The 25642-nt window shown below is 32.9% G+C and overlaps 2 protein-coding genes and 1 long non-coding RNA gene across 3 annotated transcripts; 2 read left to right on the forward strand and 1 right to left on the reverse strand.

Annotated features, from left to right (window-relative positions):
• Positions 1-2129: 2129 nt before the first annotated feature.
• Positions 2130-10228, forward strand: LOC129872914 (uncharacterized). The gene is made up of 2 exons (XR_008762617.1): positions 2130-2629; positions 9224-10228. It is a non-coding gene; the product is annotated as an uncharacterized LOC129872914 (long non-coding RNA).
• Positions 10229-11243: 1015 nt separating this feature from the next.
• Positions 11244-13250, reverse strand: LOC129872913 (vegetative cell wall protein gp1). The gene is made up of 2 exons (XM_055947868.1): positions 12534-13250; positions 11244-12436 (listed from the first exon to the last, which is right to left on the reverse strand). Exons 1-2 carry the CDS (start codon positions 12721-12723, stop codon positions 11493-11495), a joined length of 1134 nt encoding a protein of 377 aa, XP_055803843.1. The 5' UTR covers positions 12724-13250; the 3' UTR covers positions 11244-11492.
• Positions 13251-19698: 6448 nt separating this feature from the next.
• LOC129872021 (E3 ubiquitin-protein ligase At3g02290-like) lies at positions 19699-25549 on the forward strand. The gene is made up of 5 exons (XM_055946855.1): positions 19699-19893; positions 20638-20976; positions 21694-22120; positions 22295-22404; positions 25155-25549. The coding sequence occupies exons 2-5, from the start codon at positions 20860-20862 to the stop codon at positions 25179-25181; spliced, it is 681 nt and encodes a 226-aa protein (XP_055802830.1). The 5' UTR covers positions 19699-19893; positions 20638-20859; the 3' UTR covers positions 25182-25549.
• Positions 25550-25642: the final 93 nt, after the last annotated feature.

Genomic DNA, 25642 nt, shown 5'->3' on the forward strand with positions numbered 1-25642 from the left:
ACAAAAAATAGAGATATTATATTCTATAGTTATTCGAATGAAGGATTAAATATATATATATATATAATTGCCTAAAAATATAAATTTCAATATAAAATATGTAATTGAAAGAAAGAGGGGGAAAAGAAATCAAATTGTGCATAAATGTGGATAAAAATCAGATAATTTAGGAAGGGATTTATGATACCATTAATTTGCTACTTGACTAAAATATTATTCTTTTTAATAATATTTTAAAAGTGTAGTTATTTCCAATGAATAAGTCGTAAAATTTACCTAGTTAGCTAATTTTTCTTTAAAAAAATAGAGTAATCTAAAGTCTAGTTTTAGTTGGTATTTGACTATAACTTTTGAGATAGATTTTAAAAATTTGTCTTAAAATATCCATTTAACCTTAAAATTTAATCAAAATTTGAAAATCTATTTTTCGAATATTTTCGGATTTTCATAAAAGGACTCATATCAAATTTGGGACTTTCACTTACAGATTTTTTTAAAAAATCAAGTAAAAAATAATTTCAAATACAACTTTAAAAACTTATTTTCAAATTTTAACTATAAAATTTATGACCAAATGAAAATGAATTGACCGATTTATGATATGTGTTTTTTTAAATAATAAAAATTGCTACATTTGCTGTGAAATCAATTAGTAATGACCACTGTTCATGGAGCAATAATTTTAAGCGAACCAATTAGCGAGCGCTTTTCATGTGTTAAGCTTAAATTAATTCTATTTTAATTATGACATATATTATATTACTGGGCATTATAGTCATTAAAAGATCTCATTCTATATTTAATGAATACATGAAATTGAAACCACATGTAACTTGTTCAAAACGTATAATGATAATGGATTATAACTTGTGATAAACTCATAAGTTAGACCCAGCTTGAATTAACTTTTGTCTTATTTTTGTTATTTTAATTTAAAAATAAATATTTATAAGTGTTATTTTTTTAACTATACTATAAAAATACTTAAAAACTATTTTAACTTATAAGTCAATCCAAATAGACTATTAAATCATCACATTCGAATTAACAAAAAAATATTGTTTACTTTAAAAAAAAAAATCCAATTTATGACATCATGTGACTATTCATTGTAAGATATTATTTTTTATAGTTGATTTAATTGTAGGTTTCATGTAAATTTATCATGTCGAATAATTTTACCATGTTCTAAGAATTTGAGATATAAATCATATTTTATATTTTTTTAGAAAAAATACATTCAAACAATTAAATATTCTCGTAAAAAAACTTATATAACTAAAACAATTCCAACTTCAAAAATTTATAATAAAGTAATTTTTTTACAGCCAAACATTAACTAAGCAAGCATTAGGTCATGCAATTTCATCTCATGAGATGAAATTAGTGTTTAGACATGTAATTTTATATTGATTTTATTTCACGAGATGAAATTTCATATTCACCAAAAATCATGATATGGAAATTTTCAAATATAAAAATTGACCCATGAGTATATATTTTGTAAAAATAACCCATATTTATTATATATGTAAATAAAATTTATAATTCATATCACTACCTTTAAAACCGTTTATATTTCATATAACGATTATTCTCTTCAATATAAAATTTATTTTTACTTCAAATCAATTCTTAGTTTATCATTTATATTCACCAAATTCATTATTTTTGATAAAATTTATTACTACTCCATTCAAAACAATGTTTAATAAAAAAAAAAATTCATCACTATATTGAGGGGAGAAGACTAATAACTGTAGTCTGCGGCATTAATTGCAAAAATAATTTCCTTAGCTACTAACAACTTAAACACTACAAACTTATGTTCAATTTTATTTTCTTATTGAATTAATTAAGCTTTAATCAATAAACGTTGTAATTTTTATAATAGCTTTGTGATATTGTATAATGCGAATTTATAAACTTTTGCTTATTTGGTAAGATTGTACAAACAATTGGGACAATTTGATAGTTTTACAATTTATGAATTTTTATGTTTATAAAAAAAACATACAATATAAAAAATCCAAATCGTACGTACAAACAAAACTTTAAATCTCATAATTTGATATCACATGGTCAAACATGATCTAAATGTATACAAACATGTGTAAATGTAATTTATTTATTTTTAAAATTAAACCCGCAAATAATGTACATTTTCACCGACAAGAAGCGTCCGGTAAGAATGAAAGCCAACTTCATTTTTTTTTTACTTCCCTCCAATTTCTTCTATCTTTTCAAATTCTCTGATCTGCCCGCATTCTGCCCCCCGCCGCCGCCGCCGCCAAGAGTAAACCCAACTCATATCTTTCATTTTTTCCGGCTACCATGGAAATTCAGGTATAAAGCTTTTAGGGTTCACATGAATCTGAAAGAACCGAGTAGCTTTTGGGTCAGTAAATGGTGTTTCTTCTGGACTTTTTATTTGCTTTGTGTTTATACATGCTTGTTTATATGTCTCGTGGTTGCTTAATTTCACTTTGATGTCCCAATTTATTGCTCGTTAGGCTTATTTTTAATGCTTCAGATAAGTGAGCTAATAACTAATCCATTTCCTCTTTGTTTATTCCTATTTCTTTTTGCTATACATCATGGAACGAGAACATACAAACATATGTGTTAGGTGTTAGTAAACTGTATTGGAAAATATTAAACAGTAACAGAAACTTCTGAAAATAATAAAAACAGAATCTGAAAATATTAATGCAGAAACAGAATCGAGCCCACTGAGTGCACAGTGTGTCCTTAAGGAAATTATTCCCCTCAAAGTACCCGAGGTTTTTGGAACCTTTCCTCCCAGGATAGAACAATTACTCACCAAAGTAGAGGTACTGCAAAACTTTGATGACAACGAACCACTTGAAGGATGTATATCACACGATTTTAGGAAGTGCAGAAAGAAGAAGAAGATGATTTGTTTAGAATTTCGTATGGAACATTCTGAAGATTTTACAGATATATATAGACTGTTGATACCTTTTCAGAAAAGGCACCTGTTGGGAAAAGGTTTGCCTGTTGAGAAGGTTTGCAACTTTTCGGACAAGGTTGCAACCATTCAAAATTCCGTTGGAAAAAACGGAGGGAAATTTTAAATTAATCCGGGAAGAAACGGGTCGCGGGTCGCGGGTCAGGATTTTTTTTTTCCACTTAATTAATTAATTAAATAAATAATATTAATTAATTAAAAATTTAAAGAAAATTTGGTCCAAAAAGATTATCAATCAATTATATCAATTGACCAAATCCAAATCCGAAGCCGTAGCCGTAGCCGTAGCCGTAGCCGTAGCCGAAGCCGAAGCCGAAGCCGAAGCCGAAGCCGAGCCGAGCCGAGCCGAGCCGAGCCGAGCGAGCGACGACGATGATGGCGCGAGGGGAGACCCTCTTCTTGACCCTTTAGCAACATGGATGAGTGCTTCTATTTTTAAATAGGAGACTTTTCATTTCCACCACCTATGTGGGACCAAAGCTTATTTAATAAAATAAGAGAGAACATATCATTTCCTCTCCACTTCTTTTTCCCTCAATTTCCCATTCAACCTATCAATTAAACCCAACAATCCCCCACATGAATGGGGAATGTCTACAAGATAAAGGAATGCACGGATAAGTGTGTGATATACAAGCGAAGATTAATTGCATCTGGATAAGTAGGTTTCCCTTTGAACTTTCCATAGTGAACTTATATAGGATATACTCGATCAATCGGTAGATGCGATATCTTTGAACCGTCGAACTTTGTTGTATAACTAGACAACACAAGTCACACAATCAATCATCAACCATCTATGGTTCTCACGGTTGTGTTCGTTTCAGCCATGAACACCGCCTGGTTTCGTGAATGCATAGAGAATGGGCCTTTACTGTCATTCCCCTTGAAGCGGCTTATACTTCACATTCACATAGGTGATTTCTAAACGTGTAGTCCTATAGACACACTATCTAGTTATTTTCCATCAGATTTAGATAATCATTAAAAAACCTTTAAAGCTTTATTAACTCATTAAAAGCCTTAAGGTTTTATCCTTTGTTTCTGAACATTGTCATCATCACGAGAATGGGTTGAGTTATTTGACAATGTTGAACCGTCAATCATAACTTTGTTTGATCTCTTTGAACCTAGTTCTTGGGATCTCCAGTCTACTAGGTAGAGTTACCGCCATGTTGACTTGTCCTAGGCCTAAACCCATTCCCCTCGATGATCTTTCAACAGCCTCTCTAGATAAGCCTTTTGTTAGTGGATCCGATATATTATCTCTTGACTTTACGTAGTCAATAGTGATAACACCACTAGAGAGTAGTTGTCTAACAATATTGTGTCGCCGTCGAATGTGACGCGATTTTCCATTATACATAACATTTCCTGCCCTCCCTATTGCCGCTTGGCTATCACAATGTATACATATGGGTGCCAAAGGTTTGGGCCAAAATGGAATATCTTCCAAAAAATTTCGAAGCCATTCAGCTTCTTCACCAGCCTTGTCTAAAGCTATAAATTCAGACTCCATTGTAGAGCGGGCGATGCATGTCTGTTTTGATGATTTCCAAGACACTGCTCCTCCACCAACGGTGAAAACATATCCACTTGTGGATTTAACTTCAGATGATCCGGTGATCCAGTTTGCATCACTATATCCCTCAATTACTGAGGGATATTTATTATAATGCAAAGCATAGTTTTGGGTGTGTTTCAAATACCCCAAGACTCGTTTCATTGCCATCCAATGAGTTTGATTAGGATTATTCGTGAATCGACTCAACTTGCTAATAGCACATGCTATATCTGGTCGTGTACAATTCATAATATACATCAAACTTCCCAAAACTCGTGCATAGTCCAATTGTGAGTCACTTTTACCTTCGTTCTTTTGAAGTGCAAAACTTACATCAATTGGAGTTTTTGCAACATTGAAATTTAAATATTTAAACTTATCAAGTGTATTTTCAATATAATGTGATTATGATAATGCTAGACCTTGTGGAGTTTTATGGATCCTAATTCCTAAGATTAAGTCAGCAACCCCTAAGTCTTTCATGTCAAATTTGCTAGCAAGCATACGCTTCGTAGCATTTATATTGGCAATGTCTTTACTCATTATCAACATGTCATCAACATATAAACAAACAATGACTTCATGATTTGGAGTATTTTTAATGTAAACACATTTGTCACACTCATTAATCTTAAATCCATTTGCCAACATTGTTTGGTCAAATTTTGCATGCCATTGTTTAGGTGCTTGTTTAAGTCCATAAAGTGACTTAACAAGTTTGCACACTTTCCTTTCTTTACCTGAAACTATGAAACCCTCAGGTTGTTCCATGTAAATTTCTTCCTCCAATTCTCCATTTAAGAAAGCCGTCTTAACATCCATTTGATGAATTTCAAGACCATATACAGCTGCAAGTGCCACTAACACCCGAATAGATGTTATTCTTGTTACCGGCGAGTATGTGTCAAAGTAATCAAGACCTTCCTTTTGTCTATAACCTTTGACCACAAGTCTTGCCTTATATTTATCAATAGTGCCATCAGCTTTCATTTTCCTTTTAAATATCCATTTTGATCCTAAAGGTTTATTTCCAGGAGGAAGATCAACCAATTCCCATGTATGGTTATTTAAAATTGATTGAATCTCACTATTGATTGCCTTTTTCCAAAATGATGAATCAGAAGAAGACATTGCAGCTTTAAATGTTTGAGGCTCATTTTCAAGCAAGAATGTCACAAAATCTGGTCCAAAGGAAGTAGATATCTTTTGACGTTTGCTACGCCTTGGATCCTCTTCGGATGGTTTACTTTCCTTTTGAACTTCTCTTGGTCGTTTAGATCTTTCACTTGAGGATTCACTTTTAGTTTTATACGGATAAATATTTTCAAAAAATTCAGCATTATCTGATTCAATTACCGTATTAACATTAATTTCAGAATTGTCCGATTTGTGAACCAAAAATCGACAAGCTTTGCTGTTTGTAGCATAGCCAATAAAAACACAATCCACGGTCTTTGGTCCGATTTTTACCCTTTTGGGCAAAGGAACTTGGACCTTTGCTAAACACCTCCACACTTTGAAGTATTTCAAGTTGGGTTTTCTTCCTTTCCATAGTTCATATGGAATAGTTTGTGTTTTGCTGTGGGGTACTCTGTTGAGTATTCGATTAGTTGTAAGGATAGCTTCCCCCCACAAGTTCTGCGGTAAACCGGAACTTATTAATAAAGCATTCATCATTTCTTTTAATGTTCGGTTTTTCCTTTCAGCAACTCCATTTGATTGAGGTGTGTAGGGGGCAGTAGTTTGATGAATAATTCCATATTCTAAACATATCTTTTCAAAAGGAGATTCGTATTCTCCACCCCTATCACTTCTAATCATTTTTATCTTTTTATTCAATTGATTTTCTACTTCGTTCTTGTATTGCTTAAATGCATCAATTGCTTCATCCTTACTATTAAGCAAATATACATAACAATATCGAGTGCAATCATCAATAAAAGTTATAAAATACTTCTTTCCACCACGAGTTGGTGTAGACTTCATATCACAAATGTCTGTGTGAATCAATTCTAAGGGACTAGAATTCCGTTCAATAGATTTATAAGGATGCTTAGCATACTTAGATTCAACACATACTTGACATTTTGATTTATTGCAATCAAAGTTAGGCAATATATTTAAATTAATCAGTTTTCGCAAGGTTTTATGATTGACATGTCCTAAACGTGAATGCCATAAATTATTTGACTCAAGTAAGTAAGAAGAAGCTTGAACTTTATTATCATCAACAACCATTACATTTAGTTTGAAAAGACCCTCAGTGAGGTAGCCTTTTCCTAGATACATTTCATTCTTACTAACAACTACTTTGTCTGAAACTAGAACACACTTGAATCCATTCTTGATAAGAAGGCCGACAGACACCAAATTCTTTCGCATTTCTGGAACATGATACACCTTGTTCAGCGTCACCACCTTGCCGGATGTCATTTTCAGAAATACTCTCCCATATCCTTCAATCTTTGCAGTTGCAGAATTTCCCATATAGATCGTCGCATCAGGTGCTGCAGGGGAATAAGTAGAGAATGCTTCTCGGACTGCACACACATGCGAAGTAGCTCCTGAATCAAGCCACCATTCTTTGGGATTACCTACTAGGTTGCATTCTGATAGCATTGCACACAGATCATCAATAGCTTCTTTATTTTCCACCATATTGGCTTGTCCCTTTCTCTTGTCCTTTTTCGGAAGACGACAATCTGGAGCTTTGTGTCCAACTTTCCCACAATTATAACAATTGCCCTTGAACTTTTTCTTGTTCTGCTCCTTATTCTTTCCAAAAGGTTGCTTCCTTTTCTTATTCTTTGGAGCAGCATCTTCAACGATGTTCGCTCCCATAATTGCTGAATTTCCACGCAACTTCTTTTCTGCTGTTTTGTTATCTTCCTCAATCTTGAGACGAATCACAAGATCTTCCAACTTCATTTCCTTACGCTTGTGCTTTAGATAATTTTTGAAATCTCTCCACGAAGAAGGCAACTTTTCTATCATCGCAGCCACTTGAAATGCTTCATTAACTACCATGCCTTCAGCAATAAGGTCATGAAAAATAAGTTGCAGTTCTTGAACCTGGGTTCCAACAGTCCTGCTATCTATCATTTTATAGTCTAGGAACTTAGCAACCACAAACTTTTTCAAGCATGCGTCTTCAGTCTTGTACTTCTTCTCAAGTGCATCCCACAATTCTTTAGAAGTTTTTATAGCACTGTAGACATTATACAAATCATCATCCAAAGCACTTAGGATATAACCCTTGCATAGAAAATCTGCCTGTGTCCATGCCTCAGTAATCATAAACTTTTCATTGGCCGGCATCTCAGCAGCGGGCACAAGAGGGTCTTCATTAGTGAACTTCTGCATACCAAGAGTGGTAAGCCAAAAGAACACCCTTTGCTGCCATCCTTTGAAGTTGGCTCCAGAAAATTTTCCTGGTTTTTCTGCCGGTGGCACAGAAGTGCGGTTTGTTGCAGCAACAGTCGCAAAAGTAGTAGCAGTATCACTTGTCATTTCTTTTCACTGTCAAAATAGACAAACTGTCTTAATATTTCAGAATATCAGACCTTTTACAAAAACAACGACGAAGTTTTTATACTCTTCAAATCGTTGTACAAGTATGAACTTTAATATTCCAATGAAGTTTTTATACTCTTCAAATCAGAATATTTATTTCATACGGAGTAGAAAACCACACAGGTTTTAGTCTCCAAAGACAGAATACAGTTTGGTTAGAAAACAATAATAATGTAATTTCCTTAAGATTGTTAGTAAACTGTATTGGAAAATATTAAACAGTAACAGAAACTTCTGAAAATAATAAAAACAGAATCTGAAAATATTAATGCAGAAACAGAATCGAGCCCACTGAGTGCACAGTGTGTCCTTAAGGAAATTATTCCCCTCAAAGTACCCGAGGTTTTTGGAACCTTTCCTCCCAGGATAGAACGATTACTCACCAAAGTAGAGGTACTGCAAAACTTTGATGACAGCGAACCACTTGAAGGATGTATATCACACGATTTTAGGAAGTGCAGAAAGAAGAAGAAGAAGATGATTTGTTTAGAATTTCGTATGGAACATTCTGAAGATTTTACAGATATATATAGACTGTTGATACCTTTTCAGAAAAGGCACCTGTTGGGAAAAGGTTTGCAACTTTTCGGACAAGGTTGCAACCATTCAAAAATCCGTTGGAAAAAACGGAGGAAAATTTTAAATTAATCCGGGAAGAAACGGGTCGCGGGTCGCGGGTCAGGATTTTTTTTTTCCACTTAATTAATTAATTAAATAAATAATATTAATTAATTAAAAATTTAAAGAAAATTTGGTCCAAAAAGATTATCTTGACCGAAGCCGAAGCCGAAGCCGAAGCCGAAGCCGAAGCCGAAGCCGAAGCCGTAGCCGTAGCCGTAGCCGTAGCCGTAGCCGTAGCCGTAGCCGAAGCCGAGCCGAGCGAGCGACGACGACGACGGCGCGAGGGGAGACCCTCTTCTTGACCCTTTAGCAACATGAAGGAGTGCTTCTATTTTTAAATAGGAGACTTTTCATTTCCACCACCTATGTGGGACCAAAGCTTATTTAATAAAATAAGAGAGAACATATCATTTCCTCTCCACTTCTTTTTCCCTCAATTTCCCATTCAACCTATCAATTAAACCCAACATTAGGATCAGAAGAAAATTCTATAAGGATGTGAGATTTTCCGACGAGATCCAAATAGCTTTCCTACCGTTTTGGATTGGAAGCGCTAGCTCTTATCTTCCCGATTAATATTTCTACTTAAAATCACTTATGTGCTCCACCTCAATAATTTTGTTTTATGTAAATTATATTTCTACTTCAGAAATAATTGAATCTTTACTGGAAGTTTGATTTCTTATTGATATTGAATTCGTTGCATCTCAAAGAATTGAATAGAGGTGTTAATTATGATATACATATGAAGTCTCTGCAAGGGGAAATTTGTCTTACCAAGCCAGGGTTCTATTTCATGGTGGATATTTTTTTTAAAATTGCTACAAGTAGAGAAATTGACGTTTTGATGGATAAAAAAGTTTTGTGGATGTTACATTTTTCTCAAATATCTGTGGATATTGTGAAGTCTAGTTGCTGGAAAACTCTAGCTGCCAGTATATGATGACATTGCTTCTGAACCAAAAGTTAAAGAAAATGTTCTAATGTTGTTGGCCTAAGAGTAATAATTCTTCTCTTGATTATTTGTTGGAAAGGAAGATGGGAAGGGAAGAAAAATGAGGGGAAGAAGCTGATGATTATTATTGTAAGTTTCGATCAAATGACTCACTTCTTCCAGGCTTACATAATGATGTTGCATTAACATCAGTGGAGAAATTTGTTCTGAACCTAACACACATGCTTACTTCTCAGCAATACATCTTACTGCTTTATTATTTGTTGTATATACTTGTGGATGAGCCTGGCACACAATTGTTCGATTCCTGGTTCTACACATTGTTTTATTCATCAGATCGCACATGTAGTTAGTAAGGTATTCATGACTGAGGAAGATGTCAGTTCACGTCCATGTCTTGGTAAAGTTCAGGACATCAATGGAAAATGGGATTATGGCAAATGAGATAGTTTTTCCTTCTTAACACACAAGCACATTACATTAAGTTGACGAAGTGAAAAAAAAAATCAATTGCTACAATGAATTCAAATACTGAAATGCAATCAGCCAGTATTTCATAATTTTAAGAATGTGTGAATTATGATGTTACGAGCATAATTTTCCATAAAGTCATATGAGTTCCATGGTTTTGGTTTAATAATATTGCTTCATTAGTATAGATGAATAAAAGGGACAATTTTGGGTTTTGGTCTAAATGCTTGTGCTTTTTCCTGTCTAAATGGATTTTATTTGCATATCTGACAATATTTCTTAATTAAGGAAGCTAGGCCATTATACTTATTAGGCATCACCTTGTCAACCCCTCTCTTATAAAATATTGATAGTTCAGCTTTTGCTTTAATGGAGAGCCAGAAATAGGAATTCTTTAGTTTCTCAAACTTCCACGAACTGTGGAAATAATGAAACTGATCTGATTGTTTCCAGGGTAAAAAAGAAGCTATTTGATCAACATTGTTGTTATTGATGATAGCTGGAACATTATTGGTATAGCTCTTTTGGTAATCAGAACTCTACGTAGTTAGGAGAACCATAATTCAAAACCTGCAAGGTTCTCTCTAGATAATTGTTTTTTATAGGGGATAGGGTATAAGATTCATAAAATAAAAAAAAGTTTTAGTAATATCAGTATTAGCATATAAGTAACAACTCTCAGATTTGTCCACCAAGCTACACTAATTGTTAGTGTAAAGTTTCCAGTACTTGCTCATCTAAGAATTAGTTCAATTCAGCTCTTCTTTTGAGCAGGAGTTCAGAAACTATATTCAGGCATTTGGTTCCTGACGTATGTAATAGCAGGTCTACCATTTTTCTTTAACACTAGGGGGTCGTTTGGTGTAAGGGATAAACATAAATAGTCTTGGGATAAAATTTTTGTGTCTTGTTTGATTGACAAGTTTGGGATAAGTTATCCCACATTACCTTAGGATCGCTAATCCCAGGATAATTAATCGTGGGATAACTAGTTCCCAATCAAACGACCCCTTAAGGTTAAATATGTACTAGCAATAGCCATTATCTTCTATATACTGTATACTCAGTCACCGATAAGTTTAGCTTTTATTGAAGTAGCTTACATATCATACAATCACTTGATTTCCTATCTAATATGTCTAACAAAACAAAACAAGATGAAACAGAGGATAAAAATTACAAAGGTAAATAGAAATTAAGAAATAAAGAAGGTAGTAAACCACAGTGGAGTCGGTTTATTGGAGAAGTACACTGAGGCGTAAGGAAGAAGTAGTTGCCAAGCTATATTGCTGGTGTTTGTGTAACTGTACTTTTGACTAAGGAGAGGGGTTCTTCTTTTGCATAGATGAAGAAGTGGAAGCTGGAGGAACACCAGGGAAACCAGGTATCGGTGGGAAGAGTGGAGGGAGAGGTGGGAATAGAGAAGGGGGCGGTGGTGGGGGAGATGGAGTTAAACCAGGTATGAGTGGTGGGATAAATGGAGGAAATAGTGAAGGTGGAGGACGTGGAGGTGAAGGGATTACTGGAGGAATTATTGAAGGTGGAGGAGAAGGGAATAAGGGAGGAAATATGGAAGGAGGAGGAGAGGGGATGATAGGAGGAATAATGGAAGGTGGAGGTTGAAATGGGTTTGGAGGAAGGATTGAAGGTGGCGGAAGAATTGGATTCGGAGGCAAGGGAAGTCCTCCTCCTATTGGATTGAAAAAACTTGGCTTAGCTGCAGCTTCTGATTGAGAGTAGTGTTTGCTAGAGTCTTTAGGCACTGGTGATATCGGAAGTCCTGGAAGATCTGGCAAAGGAGGGAGCAATGGCAAAGGAGGTAGCATAGGAATAGGTGGAAGTAAAGTACCTGGCGCTGGTGGATCTTGAATTGGTGGGTAAAATGTAGGATCATTGGGATTTGAAATAGCAGACTTTTGAGGATCTGTTGATTTCTTTTTTGAATTTTGGATGCTTGGCTTTTGGCTACACAGATCTGGCTGGTTGAGAGGTTTGAAAGTGAAGAAACCAGCAGAGAAGATGTGAGTCCCTTGTTTTCTCGACTTGAGATGAAGAGAAGATGAAGTTGCTGTCGACGCCACAGCACAATACGGCTCGCTGCTCTTAATCAGCTTCACAGAACATCCCTTGATTTTCCTGATATGTTTGCTCACCGAGATAGGAAGGTCTACACTGAATTTCCCATGCTCATTGGTTTTCACCTCCTTGTAAAAACTTGATCTTCTGACTGAGTCTACACATTCTACAGCAACAGTAGCACCTAAACGCACAGATTTAAATGCACATTAATGAACTGAAAGCTATATAGAAACCCAATAAAGATGATATAGTTAAAGATTTTGACAAGAATGATGAACCTGAAATGAAGTGACTAGCCCCTGAGAATTGCTGCTGGAAGCAGGTATCACAGAAAACAGTTCCCTCAACAACTGCAGTTGGGTGATGCCTATGCCTAGTACTCTTTGCCTGTGAAGTCGAAAGGTTATGGAATGTGAAACCAAGAAAGAGGGCTACAATCCAAACCCAAGATATTCTGATATTCATCATGTTTTGGACTCCTGTAAAGTTCAGTTATTCAAGATCAGAAACAACCATATGAATTCTCAGTTTGTAAAATAGAGAATTTCAGTCATTTGCTTGGCTTTCTATAGTTAGAAAGGCTAAAATATATTCTGGGATTCTTCTAGTTTAGTGGGAAGCTGAGACATGATATTCAGAACTCTGTGACGTTAATTTATAAGGGGAGTGGCCAAGTCCTCTTTATGTCATTCATGCAGAGACCAGTGAGCTGCTAACTAGCAACAGTAACTTCACTCATCTTCTTACTACGACCAGACAGGGACAAGAAAACGAGAAAGTTTTTGGGACAGATAAGCAGAAGCAGTATTAATTATAAAGGTATAATGCTTACTTTGCTTGTCTGTATCTTTTCTCTTTTCAACATAGTGGGTTTGTTTTTTAGTTGGTAAGGAATGAAAAATACCATCGAGATACAGTTGGGGTCCCAGTTGGTTCACGAGACCTCTGTAGCAGTCACAAAAAAAATTGACACCTTGTGAACTTATGAAAAAAAAAGAGTTGTCCATTTTCTTCGCACCATAACAGTTATAGAATAGGAACAAGAGGGAGGGGCATGCATGTATGTGTATGATAATGTATCAAGTTTTTGCTTATCCACACTTTTAGGTTGGTCATGCCTATTTTGATTTTTACAGTTACCAAATTATATCTGCTTTTTAACTGTCAATGGAATTTCAAGAAATCTCATTCTTAGTCATGAAACTTTTATTATCCTCCATCTTCATAGAATAAACAATAATTCCTCACTCACATGCTGACAGGACTTTAAAAAGTGCTTTACAACTAAACAATCCTCACTCGTTTGTTAAACCTGCTTAATCCTTCTTAAATGCAGAAAACATGTTGCAGAATTCCATAACATAAGATGAATAAGATTAATACCCAAATACATAGCATAGTTGGGAAAAGAGGTTACTGCATGAGCAGTGGTACGCAGTCATACTCCTACTTTCAAAAATTGTTTTCAATACATCCTTCGAACTTGTGAAGCAATAATTTTGATGAGAATGAGATGATTATTCTCTTTTATGATATACTTAAAATTGAAAATGACCCACGTGATCTTTCTCTCTCTTCACGGGTTGTTAGAAGAAAATTGGGCATTGAGGTATAATATCTGTAGGGGTGGCAATTGGACGGTTGGGTTAAGACAATAATTGAGTCAAGATTCAATTCAATTTAAATTAGTTTGGGTCAAAATGAGTTAGTATATAGTGGGTTAGGACTTTATCAGTTCAATTTTTACTAAGCTTAATTGTTTTATTTGTTCTTAAAAATTATTTTAGTACCTAATAAAATTATTTTTTCTTTATTATGGCTATATATAACATATCAAAATGAATAAAAAATATTTTAACAAGATTTCTTGTGAGCCAATTTGATTTATATATCAATTCATTTTTTTATGGATTGAAATGGTTGAGCTAATGAATGAATGGATTAATAACCAACCTAAACTTAATTTATTTTGCCACCCCTAAATATTTGTTCCCTGTTCCTATTTGGCTTCTGGCCAGAAGCCGTGTTTAGGAAGAAAAAAGTTGGACGTCTCTGATCCTATCGAGTCAAATCCAGTTTGGAATTTGCACCAGCTAATACGAAGCATCTCTCATTTTTAAATCCTAATCTTCTCGGATTAAGTTAATAAGTTATATATTTGAGTCCTAATTTAACTATTACTTGACCATAGTTAGCTAAATATGCACTAGGTGTAAGTATTTAGCTAATATTTGACCATAGTTGGCTAACATGACAAAACTTTAATTTTTTTTTGAAGCAAAATGCATGTTCAAACACAATTTCAAAAACTCAAAATTTTAAATTTCAACCTCAAAGTCTATTACCAAACGGGAGCTTAATGGTTGCCGTTTGATTGATTAGATGTTTCTCATGAACATCAAACTTGCGTACTAACTAGACTTAGAAACTATATATGAAACTAAACTGAAAGAACACATAGTGGAATTTTAACATGAGGATGATAAATTATCAATTTTTTGTTAGATTAGATTTTTTTTTTTAATATATACTTTAAGATTGTTTTTCGCCAGAAACTAGGAATAGAGCCTAGTTATGAGGCTCTAAAACAATATATGATGAGGCTCAAAAGCCATTTGACTTCGAAGCAACACAGTAATATATGGTAAAAAATATTTGAAGTTGATGATCGAGCTAAATGACTAGTTTAACAGAAATTTCACTGCAAGGCCTAATGAGACGGTTTTCTTTTTTTTTTTTAAAAAAAAACAAACTCTCTAAAGGAATTGAATATAGAAAAAGGGATTAGAGTTTTCTTTTACCGCAAATAATAAACAATAATCTAAAGAAGCAACAACGCAAGTTTAATATTTCAAATCTTCAACTTTAAATTCAGTCAAATTCTACTACAAAAGCTAACACAGGCCACCAATAAATTTCAATGGCAAGTAGGCAAGGGAGGCCTAACAAATCTTATGGCTTAAGGAGAAACCATATTGAGAAAATTTTAAATTTATTTTATAAAAGTTGTACACTAATAAAAAATATTATATTTTTTTAGATAAGCTAAAAATAAGAGCACAAGAAAAAAAATAGTGGATTATGATATTGAGGTCCAGAACTAAAGTAAAAAAAATGATTTAGCTATCATTACAAACAAGAAAAAAATAAATGAAAATACATAAAATAATAGTGTAAGTTTTGAACATGAATAATATCAAAGATATTTATACCTTCGTATCAATTTAAATGATAATTATAGCTCATTCGAAACGGTCCAACACCGGAATATAGGAGGAAGAGAGGAAGAGGGGTTTAGGTATATTTGAGTGGTTTTATTTTTTTAAATGAATTTTAAAATTGGGTGTTTTTTTTTTCATTGGGAAATAGTCATTGAACAAAATGAGTACGCGTGCCCCACCTTGGTTGTCCGTTAGAGAGGAGGCTATAATTGTACTAGTTTTTGGACGACAGGGATATGGTTGTATTAAAAGTATAACGGAGAGTATATTAGTATAATTTTTGATAGTTCGAAGGTATATATGTCCTTTTTTCCTTGAGTTATTGCTATTGAGTTATTGGATTAATGAGTTTTTAATGATTTTATAAAAAAAAATGTTTATTGGTCGATATTGATTTTTAATATTGGGTAAACCAATAACCCATTAAGACTATAGTAATTTATTATTTTACCCCTAAATAAATATTAAATATTAATATCAATATTTTATTGATTACTACATTTTTCCTTTAACCTTCAATTCATATTATTATTTTGGTTCTTTTATTTGTGTTGCACTTGTAGATTTCTTTTCACGTTAGTCACTATTGTTTCTATTTTATGAGCATTCTGTAAAGTTATATTGTTGTTTTGTCGCACCAAATTATTGAAGATGTCATATAATTTATGAGCATTTTCTTATTGGTTAAACTGAAAATCGAACCATTGAAGACCAAAATTGATAAATTAAAAATAAATAAAAAATATCTTATTGATTTGTTATTGGATTTACATATTTCAAAATTGAAAATCGATAAACCAAATCGAACCGATCGATCGATGCACACCCCTACTTAAAATGCCAAAAATAAAATAAATATATATAAATTTTATTTACCTTTTTTCTTTTTGGTATACAAAAGCATCTTGGTTTACGTAAAATCACTATATCAAACAAAATAAACCATTTATAAAAATTTAAAAGGTATTGATAGTATCAAAACTAAATTAGGACTCGTGAATCGTGATATCTAATTTTCATCAACTTTTTCTTTTTAGTTATTGAAAACACCTGGAGTTTCTAATAAAATCACCATGTCAAACAAAAAAAAATCACTTATAAAAGTTTAAAAGCTGAAAATTAGTACTCATGGATCATCATATCTAATTTTAATCAATGTCTTTTTTTTTGAATCATCTATATTTAATAAAAACGACGAATAAAATTAATTCATAAAAGTGATTATATATCAACTATCCATCCATGATCCATCAACAAAAGAAAAAGAATAATTGAGTGCGTAAAGTGTCGGCAATTGCAGTCTAATGATAATGACCTCATGTTTACTTTAAATGTCGTTACCTACAACAATATGCTGCTAACAGTAGTTTTCTTTGAAAAATGTTAGCGGCATATTAAACAATACAATAAAGTTATATCACAAAAATGATTATATTTGATTTCTGGTACTACATCAGGATTACTCTATTTGTCTTTAAGTATAGTCTAGATTGGTGTACTGTTAAATAACTACTCCGCCGGTTTTATTTTTGATTAAAAATAATAATAATAATAATAATAATAATAATTTAATCATGTATCTTAAATTAAAGATACTCCCTCCATTTATATTAATTATCCATTTTCATTTACGAAATCTTTCTCTCTATATATAAAGAAGGATCACAGACAAAGTGATGTAACACATTTCTAAAACCTTTATTCATATTTATCTTTTTTTCTCTTTTTTTTTGCCTTTTCCCTTTCATTTTTTTCAATTATTTTATTTTATAAAATCATCTCCTTAATACAGAAATTAGAACTGTAGTATCAAATAAATATATATTCAAAACATGACAATTAATAAAATAATGTAATAATTCAAAACTTCATCGGATTTTAGCCAATCATTCCCATGTCTTGAAAAACAAAGTCTTGATCAATTAATTAAAATGTATGTTTTAACTCTTTTGTGTAGGAAATGTATGTTATAGTTGAATTATTTGTAGAAGTATATTGTACCACTAAATATACTATAAATAGAAGATAAAAAATAAAGAAAACAACAAAATACATACCTTCACTCCATATTCTGCATCTTTAATTTGTATGTCTGTATATCTAAACTTTGAATTGCTTAAAATTTTCTTTATGTATTTAGGCAAACGATTTTACTTTTTTTCTCACTCTACTAAGCTTTTCTTCCTTATAGTCGTAATCATGAGTAAGAAGAAGAAAAAGAAGGGAAAAAAATCAATTTGTTTATGTAATCTGCAAAGCAATATGGGACGATCAGTCCCTGTTCTTCTTTTACTTTTACATTATTTTTTATTTTATTTTTCAAATTAAAACTCCATTAGTGTTCATATATGGTTAGAAAAATCCTCTCCGACTACTATTTTATGGACGGAATTTCTTGATTTGGTGTGCAGGGAGATGAGAGAACGTCGAAATCAATGGATTGGATTGTTTGTGAATTTTCCGGAGAAGACAAGGAGAACAGTAAAGGGTGGAGGTCTCTATATATCTATAAATATTTGGTTACTTAATTAACTTTCAACAAAGCCATGAGTTAATATTTTGAACTAAAAGATATTATAGAATTATGACAAAAGAGATTAATTACTAATTTAAGTCTATTTGCTGTAAAAATCCAATTAGGCATAATTAATACATTAAATACTCATTTATTTATAATTACTCAAATCCGTTAGTTTACTTCATGTTATGTTGCTATTATACTATAAATACTAAAAAGTAAGTCATTTCTTTCATCTCAAGCTAATCTATGTATAATATAAAGTTAGGGAAAAAAAAAGTAATGTGACATTTTTTTAATAAGGAATTTATTTATCTTTTTTTTTTCCAAATGTTATATGCAACTATTTAATTGATTTTTTTTATATTTATCATGATTATTAATAACTACAAGATGAAAATTACCAGATTTTAATTGTTTTAACTTTGCCCTTATTTTTAGTACTCATAAAAAACTTTCTTAAACAAAGATAAAAAAATAATAATATTTAATTCATTATTGAAAACCAACAATCATTTCATTTTTTCACTAATATGCTAACTTTTTCACCCGACGTGTTAATTGGTAACTAGGTTTGCCTTACCAAGTTTTGACGTTATTTTTTTTATTTCTTATTTAAGCTAATATTATACATTAATTTAAATGAGTAATTTTATAGACCGCCGTCTCACACATATTCACTCGGTAAAAAAACATATATATTATCTAAAGAATCATGAAAAAGTAATAAAATCATGATTTTTTTTCATTATAATTACTGTTTCTTTTATAAAATTATAATACTAATTACTAATATTTATTCATATTTTATATTCTTTTGAGGACCGCACGAAGCGCGGACAAGTACACTAATTATAAATAAGATGGATAATTTCACTAATTTATCCTTTCTGACTCTTTTGGAAAATAAGAACTTATAAGTATACTTTCGAAAAATATTACTTCCTTCGTCCCTTTTTAGTCGTCATGATAAAGTTTGGATAATCTTTATGAAGAAATTAATCAAAATTGATGTTTGACTAATATATTCCTTATTAGTTATTTAATTTTTATCTATATATGTTCATTTTAATTTTAGAATAATTAATGCTGAGGACAAAGTTGAAAAAAAAGAATTAATTCTATCTTAATTGTTTAAATTGAAAACTATTTTGAAACAAATATTTTTAGTGTACATGATAACTAAAAAGGGATAGAGGGAGTAACTGTAGGAGTAAAATAATTTTTTAATCAATTTTACCTTGAATTGATAAATTGACAAGTACTCCATCCGTTTTTATTTATATGTCACAATTTTAGATTTTACGTCCCTTAAAAAATTAAATAAATTTATCATTGTATCCTTATTTAGTGTTCTCTTGAAATTAGTTTTCAATAAATGAATATAAATTAATTTATTTTAATTAATAAAATTGATCAATAAACTTGAATTAATCATTTAATTTTTTTATGTTGGTCAAATTCATACTTTTAAAGATAAATTAGAAAAAATAATGTTATTTATGTATTAATTTTATAAAATGACGAATATTAATGAGCTAATACAAGAATGATATATAAATAAAAACGGAAGGAAGGAGTAATTTGAAATATCTAGAATGTGAAATAGAAAATATGCAGAATGTAAATGGACAAAATAATATAGTATTTTATTAAATCGACACTATTATTGAGTAGTTCTACTATTTTGGCATTGATTATGCTTTATTTAGTGGTATATTGATTTTGGGGCAACTTTTATTAGAGAAAAAGCAAGAACATTGTTCGGTGTGTACATAAAAACAATAAAATAAAAAAGCTTTGACCTCTGGAATCTGTAATCTGTAATCTAGGCTTATGTCTTCGAAAGAATAGAATCATCCATCTATTTTTATCTCCCGCAATCTCCGCTATTTTCAGGTAATTTTCTTGATTTTTTTTTTAAAAATATTTTCAGTGTATTTTACGCTCTCTTTTATCTATCTCCCACTGATTGGATTTTCACAATAATCGATTGAAAATTCTCATGACCTGAAATGGGTATCATCTGAATCGGTTGATGCACAGATTTTCACAATAAAGTTCTTTTTTTTGGGATCGGAAATACAATTTCTTGATTTGAATTGTAGAATTCTTGCTTTCTTGATCACTGTGTGTTTGTTGATCATTTTTTGTTTTAATTTTTTCTTCTTTTCGGTTAAACGGTGTTTTTAACACTGTTGTATGAGAGTTTCCTTTGCTTCTTTTCAAAGAAATTAGGATGACAATAACAATTTAAGAGTTAAGTTCACACCAGTGGAGTTTATGATTAGGAATTAAGAAAATTCTTTTCTGTAATTCCCTGGAAATTATAGTGTCCATTTTAGTTTCCATATACTGTTTGTTTTTTTCAAGTGATTTTTTTTTCTTGCAATTCGTTGGGTGCTATGCAGCTGGATTATCCCAAAGAAGCATTTTGTTATTATCGAATTTAATCTGATTTTTGCACACTCATATATCTAATTTAATCCGTAAGCTTATTCATTTCGTATACTGGGGACTTCTGCAATTCATCTCTCATTCTTCCAAAGCTATACTTTTGCAAGAATTATGTGTCGTTTGAGGTAGACCATCCATGTATTTCTCTATCAATCCTTCTATCATAGTTGTTCTTTACTTGTACAGGTGACACACAGAAATTTTTAAAATTTCTGCTCAAGTACTTGATCAGGAAGGGCATCAACTCATTCAGGGTTTCCTGAAGAGAGAGGGTGCCCAATTGTATTTTCCATAGTTCCTATTGTCAAACGTTTTGCATCCATAACCACCCAATCACAAGGATGGAGGATTGTCAATGATATCCGTGAAGCTTTTTTGAGTTACGGACATTTGTTTGAAGACAGCATCATGGGTGCTGTTTGTTGCTGCTTGCGAGATGAATGTGAAGATTTTGCCAATCCAAACAGCTCAATATATAGGAACTGCATATGCCTTCGATGTTTTATTCAAAACTTCTTGCACGTGGTATGCTTTTTCCACCATTGTGTTGTACAATTTTCTTTTCTCTGCTACCTGTATTTCACCCCCTTACAATGACCTTTCAGTACATCCAAATCATGACTGATTTCTGTTATAACTTTTCTTTGAATAGTCAAACTGTATGTCTACTGATCTAATTAAGAGTGGTTCAAATTGAACTTGTCATCATTGCTGCTATTTGAGCACATAATTAATCAGTTTTTATCAACATTTTGATATATGATCGGATACAGTGGCAGTCTATTATCAGAAATTCTCAGTTAGGTGTCTTGAGTAGAGAGACTTCTTTGATTTCTTGTGAAACAGAACTGCACTGCATTTTTGGCTAAGTTAGTTAGCTTTGTGTCGGATTGTTCGCAAAATCTAAGGGAAACAATAGCCAACAATTATGGATAAGTAGAAATTACATAACTTTGGGAACCTTGTACATGAGACTCCTCCACGGCATAGCAAGGACTCCACTGGCAATAAGACAACTTTATGATTTCTCTGTTACTGTTCATCAAAAGTTCATGCATGGACTATGAAGAATTGAATACTGCAACATCATTTCAGTAGCTATTATCTGTAATATGTAAGCACATTATCTTAGAGCAGTAATCATCATCAAGACTTACTTCATTCCCTAATGGTAAGTACCAAAGGTAATTGCTCTCCTTCATTTGCCATAGAATTTAGAGCACTCCATGTTTTCTCGTGCAGTATGCATTATTGTTTCATAGGGGAGAACAACATGCCATTGCTTCATCCACTCAAGGTACAACATCTTTGAGTTCCACAGCATCCCTTGATAACTCATTATCTGATATGTACCGCTCTCCTCCAAGACCACTTCCTTACGATGCCGATCCCAGATACTTCCGCTTGCAACGCGATGGGCTAGTCTCAAGAAGGGAGAAAGGCTCAAGTCACTCACATGAGGAAACTGAACCACTACGAAGAAATGATATTGATGATGATTCTGAATTGTTGGGTACGGGTAATAAATGGAAGGAGTCTGTTTGTGAAGAAGGATCAAAAGAATACAATTCTAAGTCATTGAAACTCTCAACAGCTAAAACAACTACTGAATTTACTCAAATTTGTTATTCTTCAGAAGATGAAGATGTCTGCCCTACATGTCTTGAAGGTAGGTCATGCTTTAGGTGTTTTGCGATCCATCTTGTTACACTAATCGCTCCTATAATTTGTTTGTCTTCTAAAATAATTTTGTTTCCATTTTATATTTTAGTTCAATCTTTACCGAAATTCAGGAATATCTTGACTATTAATTTCATGATATTGATGATACTCCCTCTTTCAGAATATACAGAAGAAAATCCAAAAATAATGACAAAATGCTCTCACCACTTCCACTTGGGTTGCATATATGAGTGGATGGAGAGAAGTGACAACTGTCCAGTATGCGGCAAGGTAACTGTGATGTCCTTTATATTATATGGATGCTCAATAAATAGTCTTGTATGACTTTGTGATGAAGTTGTGCTTTCCCTTTGTATGCTACTCCCTCTGTCCTAATTTATGTGGCATCCTTTCCTGTTTAGTTTGTTCCAAAAAGAATGTCACCTTTCTATAATTTGAAATAACTTAACTTTAATTATTGCAACATCGTTTCAACGTTTTAGGAGAGATGGTTAGATTCTTTTTCATGGGTTAACATTTGGTAAGTTTGTTCTTTACCAGAAAGTCCAATCTTCAATCCAGTGTGTACCAAGGTGCGGAAGGGTGTTAGATATATAAGAAGTCCTATATATAAGAGGTCGGCCATCGTCCGCTGGGTATCAAAACATGCACCAATAGGGATTTCTCGGTTATAAAGAAAAGATGTCCTAGATGGTATCAAAGAGATTTCTGAAAGTGTTCATAATGGTTTTTGGATTATTCCATCCGCTGTCTAGGGTGTGGGTAAGAGGTGCCAGATTCTTTTATGGGGTGCAAGTAAAATGGCTGTAATGAGGAAGAGTGGACACTGGACTAATTGGTCTGTCCATTCAGGTCTATTCTTGGCTAGAAAAATTCGTCTATGCTTGATTTGTGCCAGAATATTTGCCCTATAAGATATTGAGTCCAACTAGTGGGGGCCATGCTATGGCCTACCTAGATCATTTATTACCAGATTCTTTCCAAATCAAACTCTGTACTGATGCCTGTGGTTCAGACCAGGGTTTAGGCTGGGCATGAGCACATCTGTCATTTTGTAGAGTACTTTGGCTCACAAGCCTGTTCTCTGCTCATACATAAATCTCTGTTCAACTTGACACCACATTTGACTGTGTTCCTGGGGAGCTTTTATGATAGGGTTGAGTTACGATGGTTGGAAGTTTTGAACTGTATTGCTGTTATTAAAGATGTTAAAATACGGCTCTGGCAGTATTTAGAACAAAGGTTGCTGAACCTTGTTGATTCTGATTCCGTAGCATATACTAGTCTTCAGCCTGATGGATAACGAACAATGAGGACAAAGAATGAGAAGAAAGCTGTTGTAGGTACTTGTAAGGAGATCACATGCATGGGCAGAAAAGTACAATTTCTTTACTGACAGACACCAATGTTAACATCAAGCAACATAAAAGATATGCCTGGAGACCTTATAAAGTTCATGGCAAAATATATCTGTGACTTCCAGAGGCTACAAATTTATACTGATTTACTGTAATACCATAAACTTGCCAAGCCTACCCAATATTCCTTCGTATTGTGACTCTGCCTCTTGTCCTTGCTGTAACCTTTTCTTGGATGTTTGTTCCACTGTGCTTTGCTACTACCCATTCCCAGTGAGTGCTTACTCATTTGGCGAACAAAATAGTAGAAGGCCTGCTAAAATCATGTGGTTGTCATCCATTGGGAAGATAGGATATTGTCACAATCGTTTGAGCTGAAGGTCGACTAGAGCAGTCTGCGGCCCATGGCTCTAGTTTGTGACACCTAAGATCTTGTGGTTTTCTTCATTTATGTGATTGCGGCTGTTTCTTTTAGGATAATTAAGAACTAGAGGTTGAAACTTACATTTTAAATGTTTAATCTTATAGGAGACATCTGGCGTAATGCCACTAGAAAACGTAATAGTAATCTTTCTTTGGAGGGTTAGTCATCAATAAAAATCTAAACTTAGCCACCAATCAAGTACCAAAAGAAAAAGTATGAATTATATTTATTTATTTTGACAAAGGTAATGTTGTATTCCTCAACATTAAGGCTATGCTGGCAACCTCCAAAAATTGTGCCCAGAAATTACACAAGGGTGGGTAAAAACATAATGGCTGTTATAAGTGACTCCTCTGTCTTTTAAAGAATGGCTGTTAGAGAATGGAGTCATAGATGTTATGTCTGACCTTGATGAATGAATATGTTATCCTCTGTGCTCACTCTCCCACAATGAGTAAAATTTCAATTTTAGGAACAGCTGGTGTTTGGCCTGGTTAAGAACACGCCACGTTGAAGTCTATAGTTTAATGCTTAAATTTGCTTCAAATGATCTAAAAGTGTGGTCTAATTTTACAAAATCAGCTTCTGCTGTCACCTCTTGCGGTTAGTTGTGTAGATACATGAATATCTGAACTTCATAATTTGTATCATTGCCTTGTCAATAGAAGTTATATTAACTTCACTTTTAAACTGTCTGGAAATGATTAAAGCTCTTATTTTGGTTAAAAAAAAATGCTAGTAAGCGGGCTGTCTTGCGATTTGGCTGAAGCTTAAGATACTTTGCACCTTTTGGATGCAAAGTTTCAAAGCATATGTCCAAGTGATGGGTTGATAAGTGATGAATCACTTGCAAATCTCCCTTTCCCTTGATGGAGAAAACGAAAAAGAAAGAGAAAATTGATCAGAAAACACAACAGGGAAGGCTGAGAAACAAAATCAATTCAAGAATCCATATAATCGTGTGGATATGATATTTTCCTTCTGATTTCTGTTTATTGTTTGCTTCAACTCAGAAAACATCTAAGAAATTGATGTGGAGTTGATTATAGTGAGGAGCAGAATATTTGAGTGCATAAAAAGTTGTTCAATCTCTCTAAGAACCTCACTTCTCATTAAGTGTAAATTTAGACCGTTTCAAAGTTCTATTGAGTAATTTTTTTACATTCATACGTATATAACATTATATTATATGATGCATGGTATTTTTTTTCTTTTTTAATGACCTCTTTGCTTTGTAGGTGATGGTATTCAACGAGTCGCCATGATCTTTGCTCTTAAAAAGCTCCAGTCGTGGATGAAACCAGCAGGAGATCAGGGCAACAACTAATAAACCAGAAAAGCTAATCAATATGAAGTCATTGTGAATATCTGTCCAGCTAAATGTGTGACCATACATAAGTAAAAATGAAATTATTGTTCAATGTAACTCTCTGTTTGGAATTTTGAGTTCATATTGATCATTTGATGCAACAGAAATTAGTTTCAAAGCAATTTATGTAATCTTGTTTTGATTTGATGAATGATTTCTCCCAGTGTATAGCACATTGTTCCTACTTTCAAAATTTGAATGTTGGCACATTTGTCTGACAATATCACTATAGTATTATACCTTGATTCTGATGTTATCTTATAGTATCTGATCCAACGTCATTGGGTGTAATTTCCTGGAATGCTTTTATTCAAGTCTATTTTCGAATGGTCATTGCACAACTATTAGAAATGTCGT

Source organism: Solanum dulcamara, chromosome 11 (assembly GCF_947179165.1).
Source record: "Solanum dulcamara chromosome 11, daSolDulc1.2, whole genome shotgun sequence".
Classification (NCBI taxonomy): Eukaryota; Viridiplantae; Streptophyta; class Magnoliopsida; order Solanales; family Solanaceae; genus Solanum; species Solanum dulcamara.

Coding starts and splice junctions, on each gene's coding strand:
- LOC129872913 (XM_055947868.1), bottom strand. CDS start 12,723: ATGATGAATATCAGAATATCTTGGGTTTGGATTGTAGCCCTCTTTCTT. Junction 12,437..12,533: donor GGCTAGTCACTTCATTTCAG/GTTCATCATTCT, acceptor CTGTGCGTTTAG/GTGCTACTGTTGCTGTAGAA.
- LOC129872021 (XM_055946855.1), top strand. CDS start 20,860: ATGGGTGCTGTTTGTTGCTGCTTGCGAGATGAATGTGAAGATTTTGCC. Junction 20,977..21,693: donor TTCAAAACTTCTTGCACGTG/GTATGCTTTTTC, acceptor TTTCTCGTGCAG/TATGCATTATTGTTTCATAG. Junction 22,121..22,294: donor CTGCCCTACATGTCTTGAAG/GTAGGTCATGCT, acceptor TCCCTCTTTCAG/AATATACAGAAGAAAATCCA.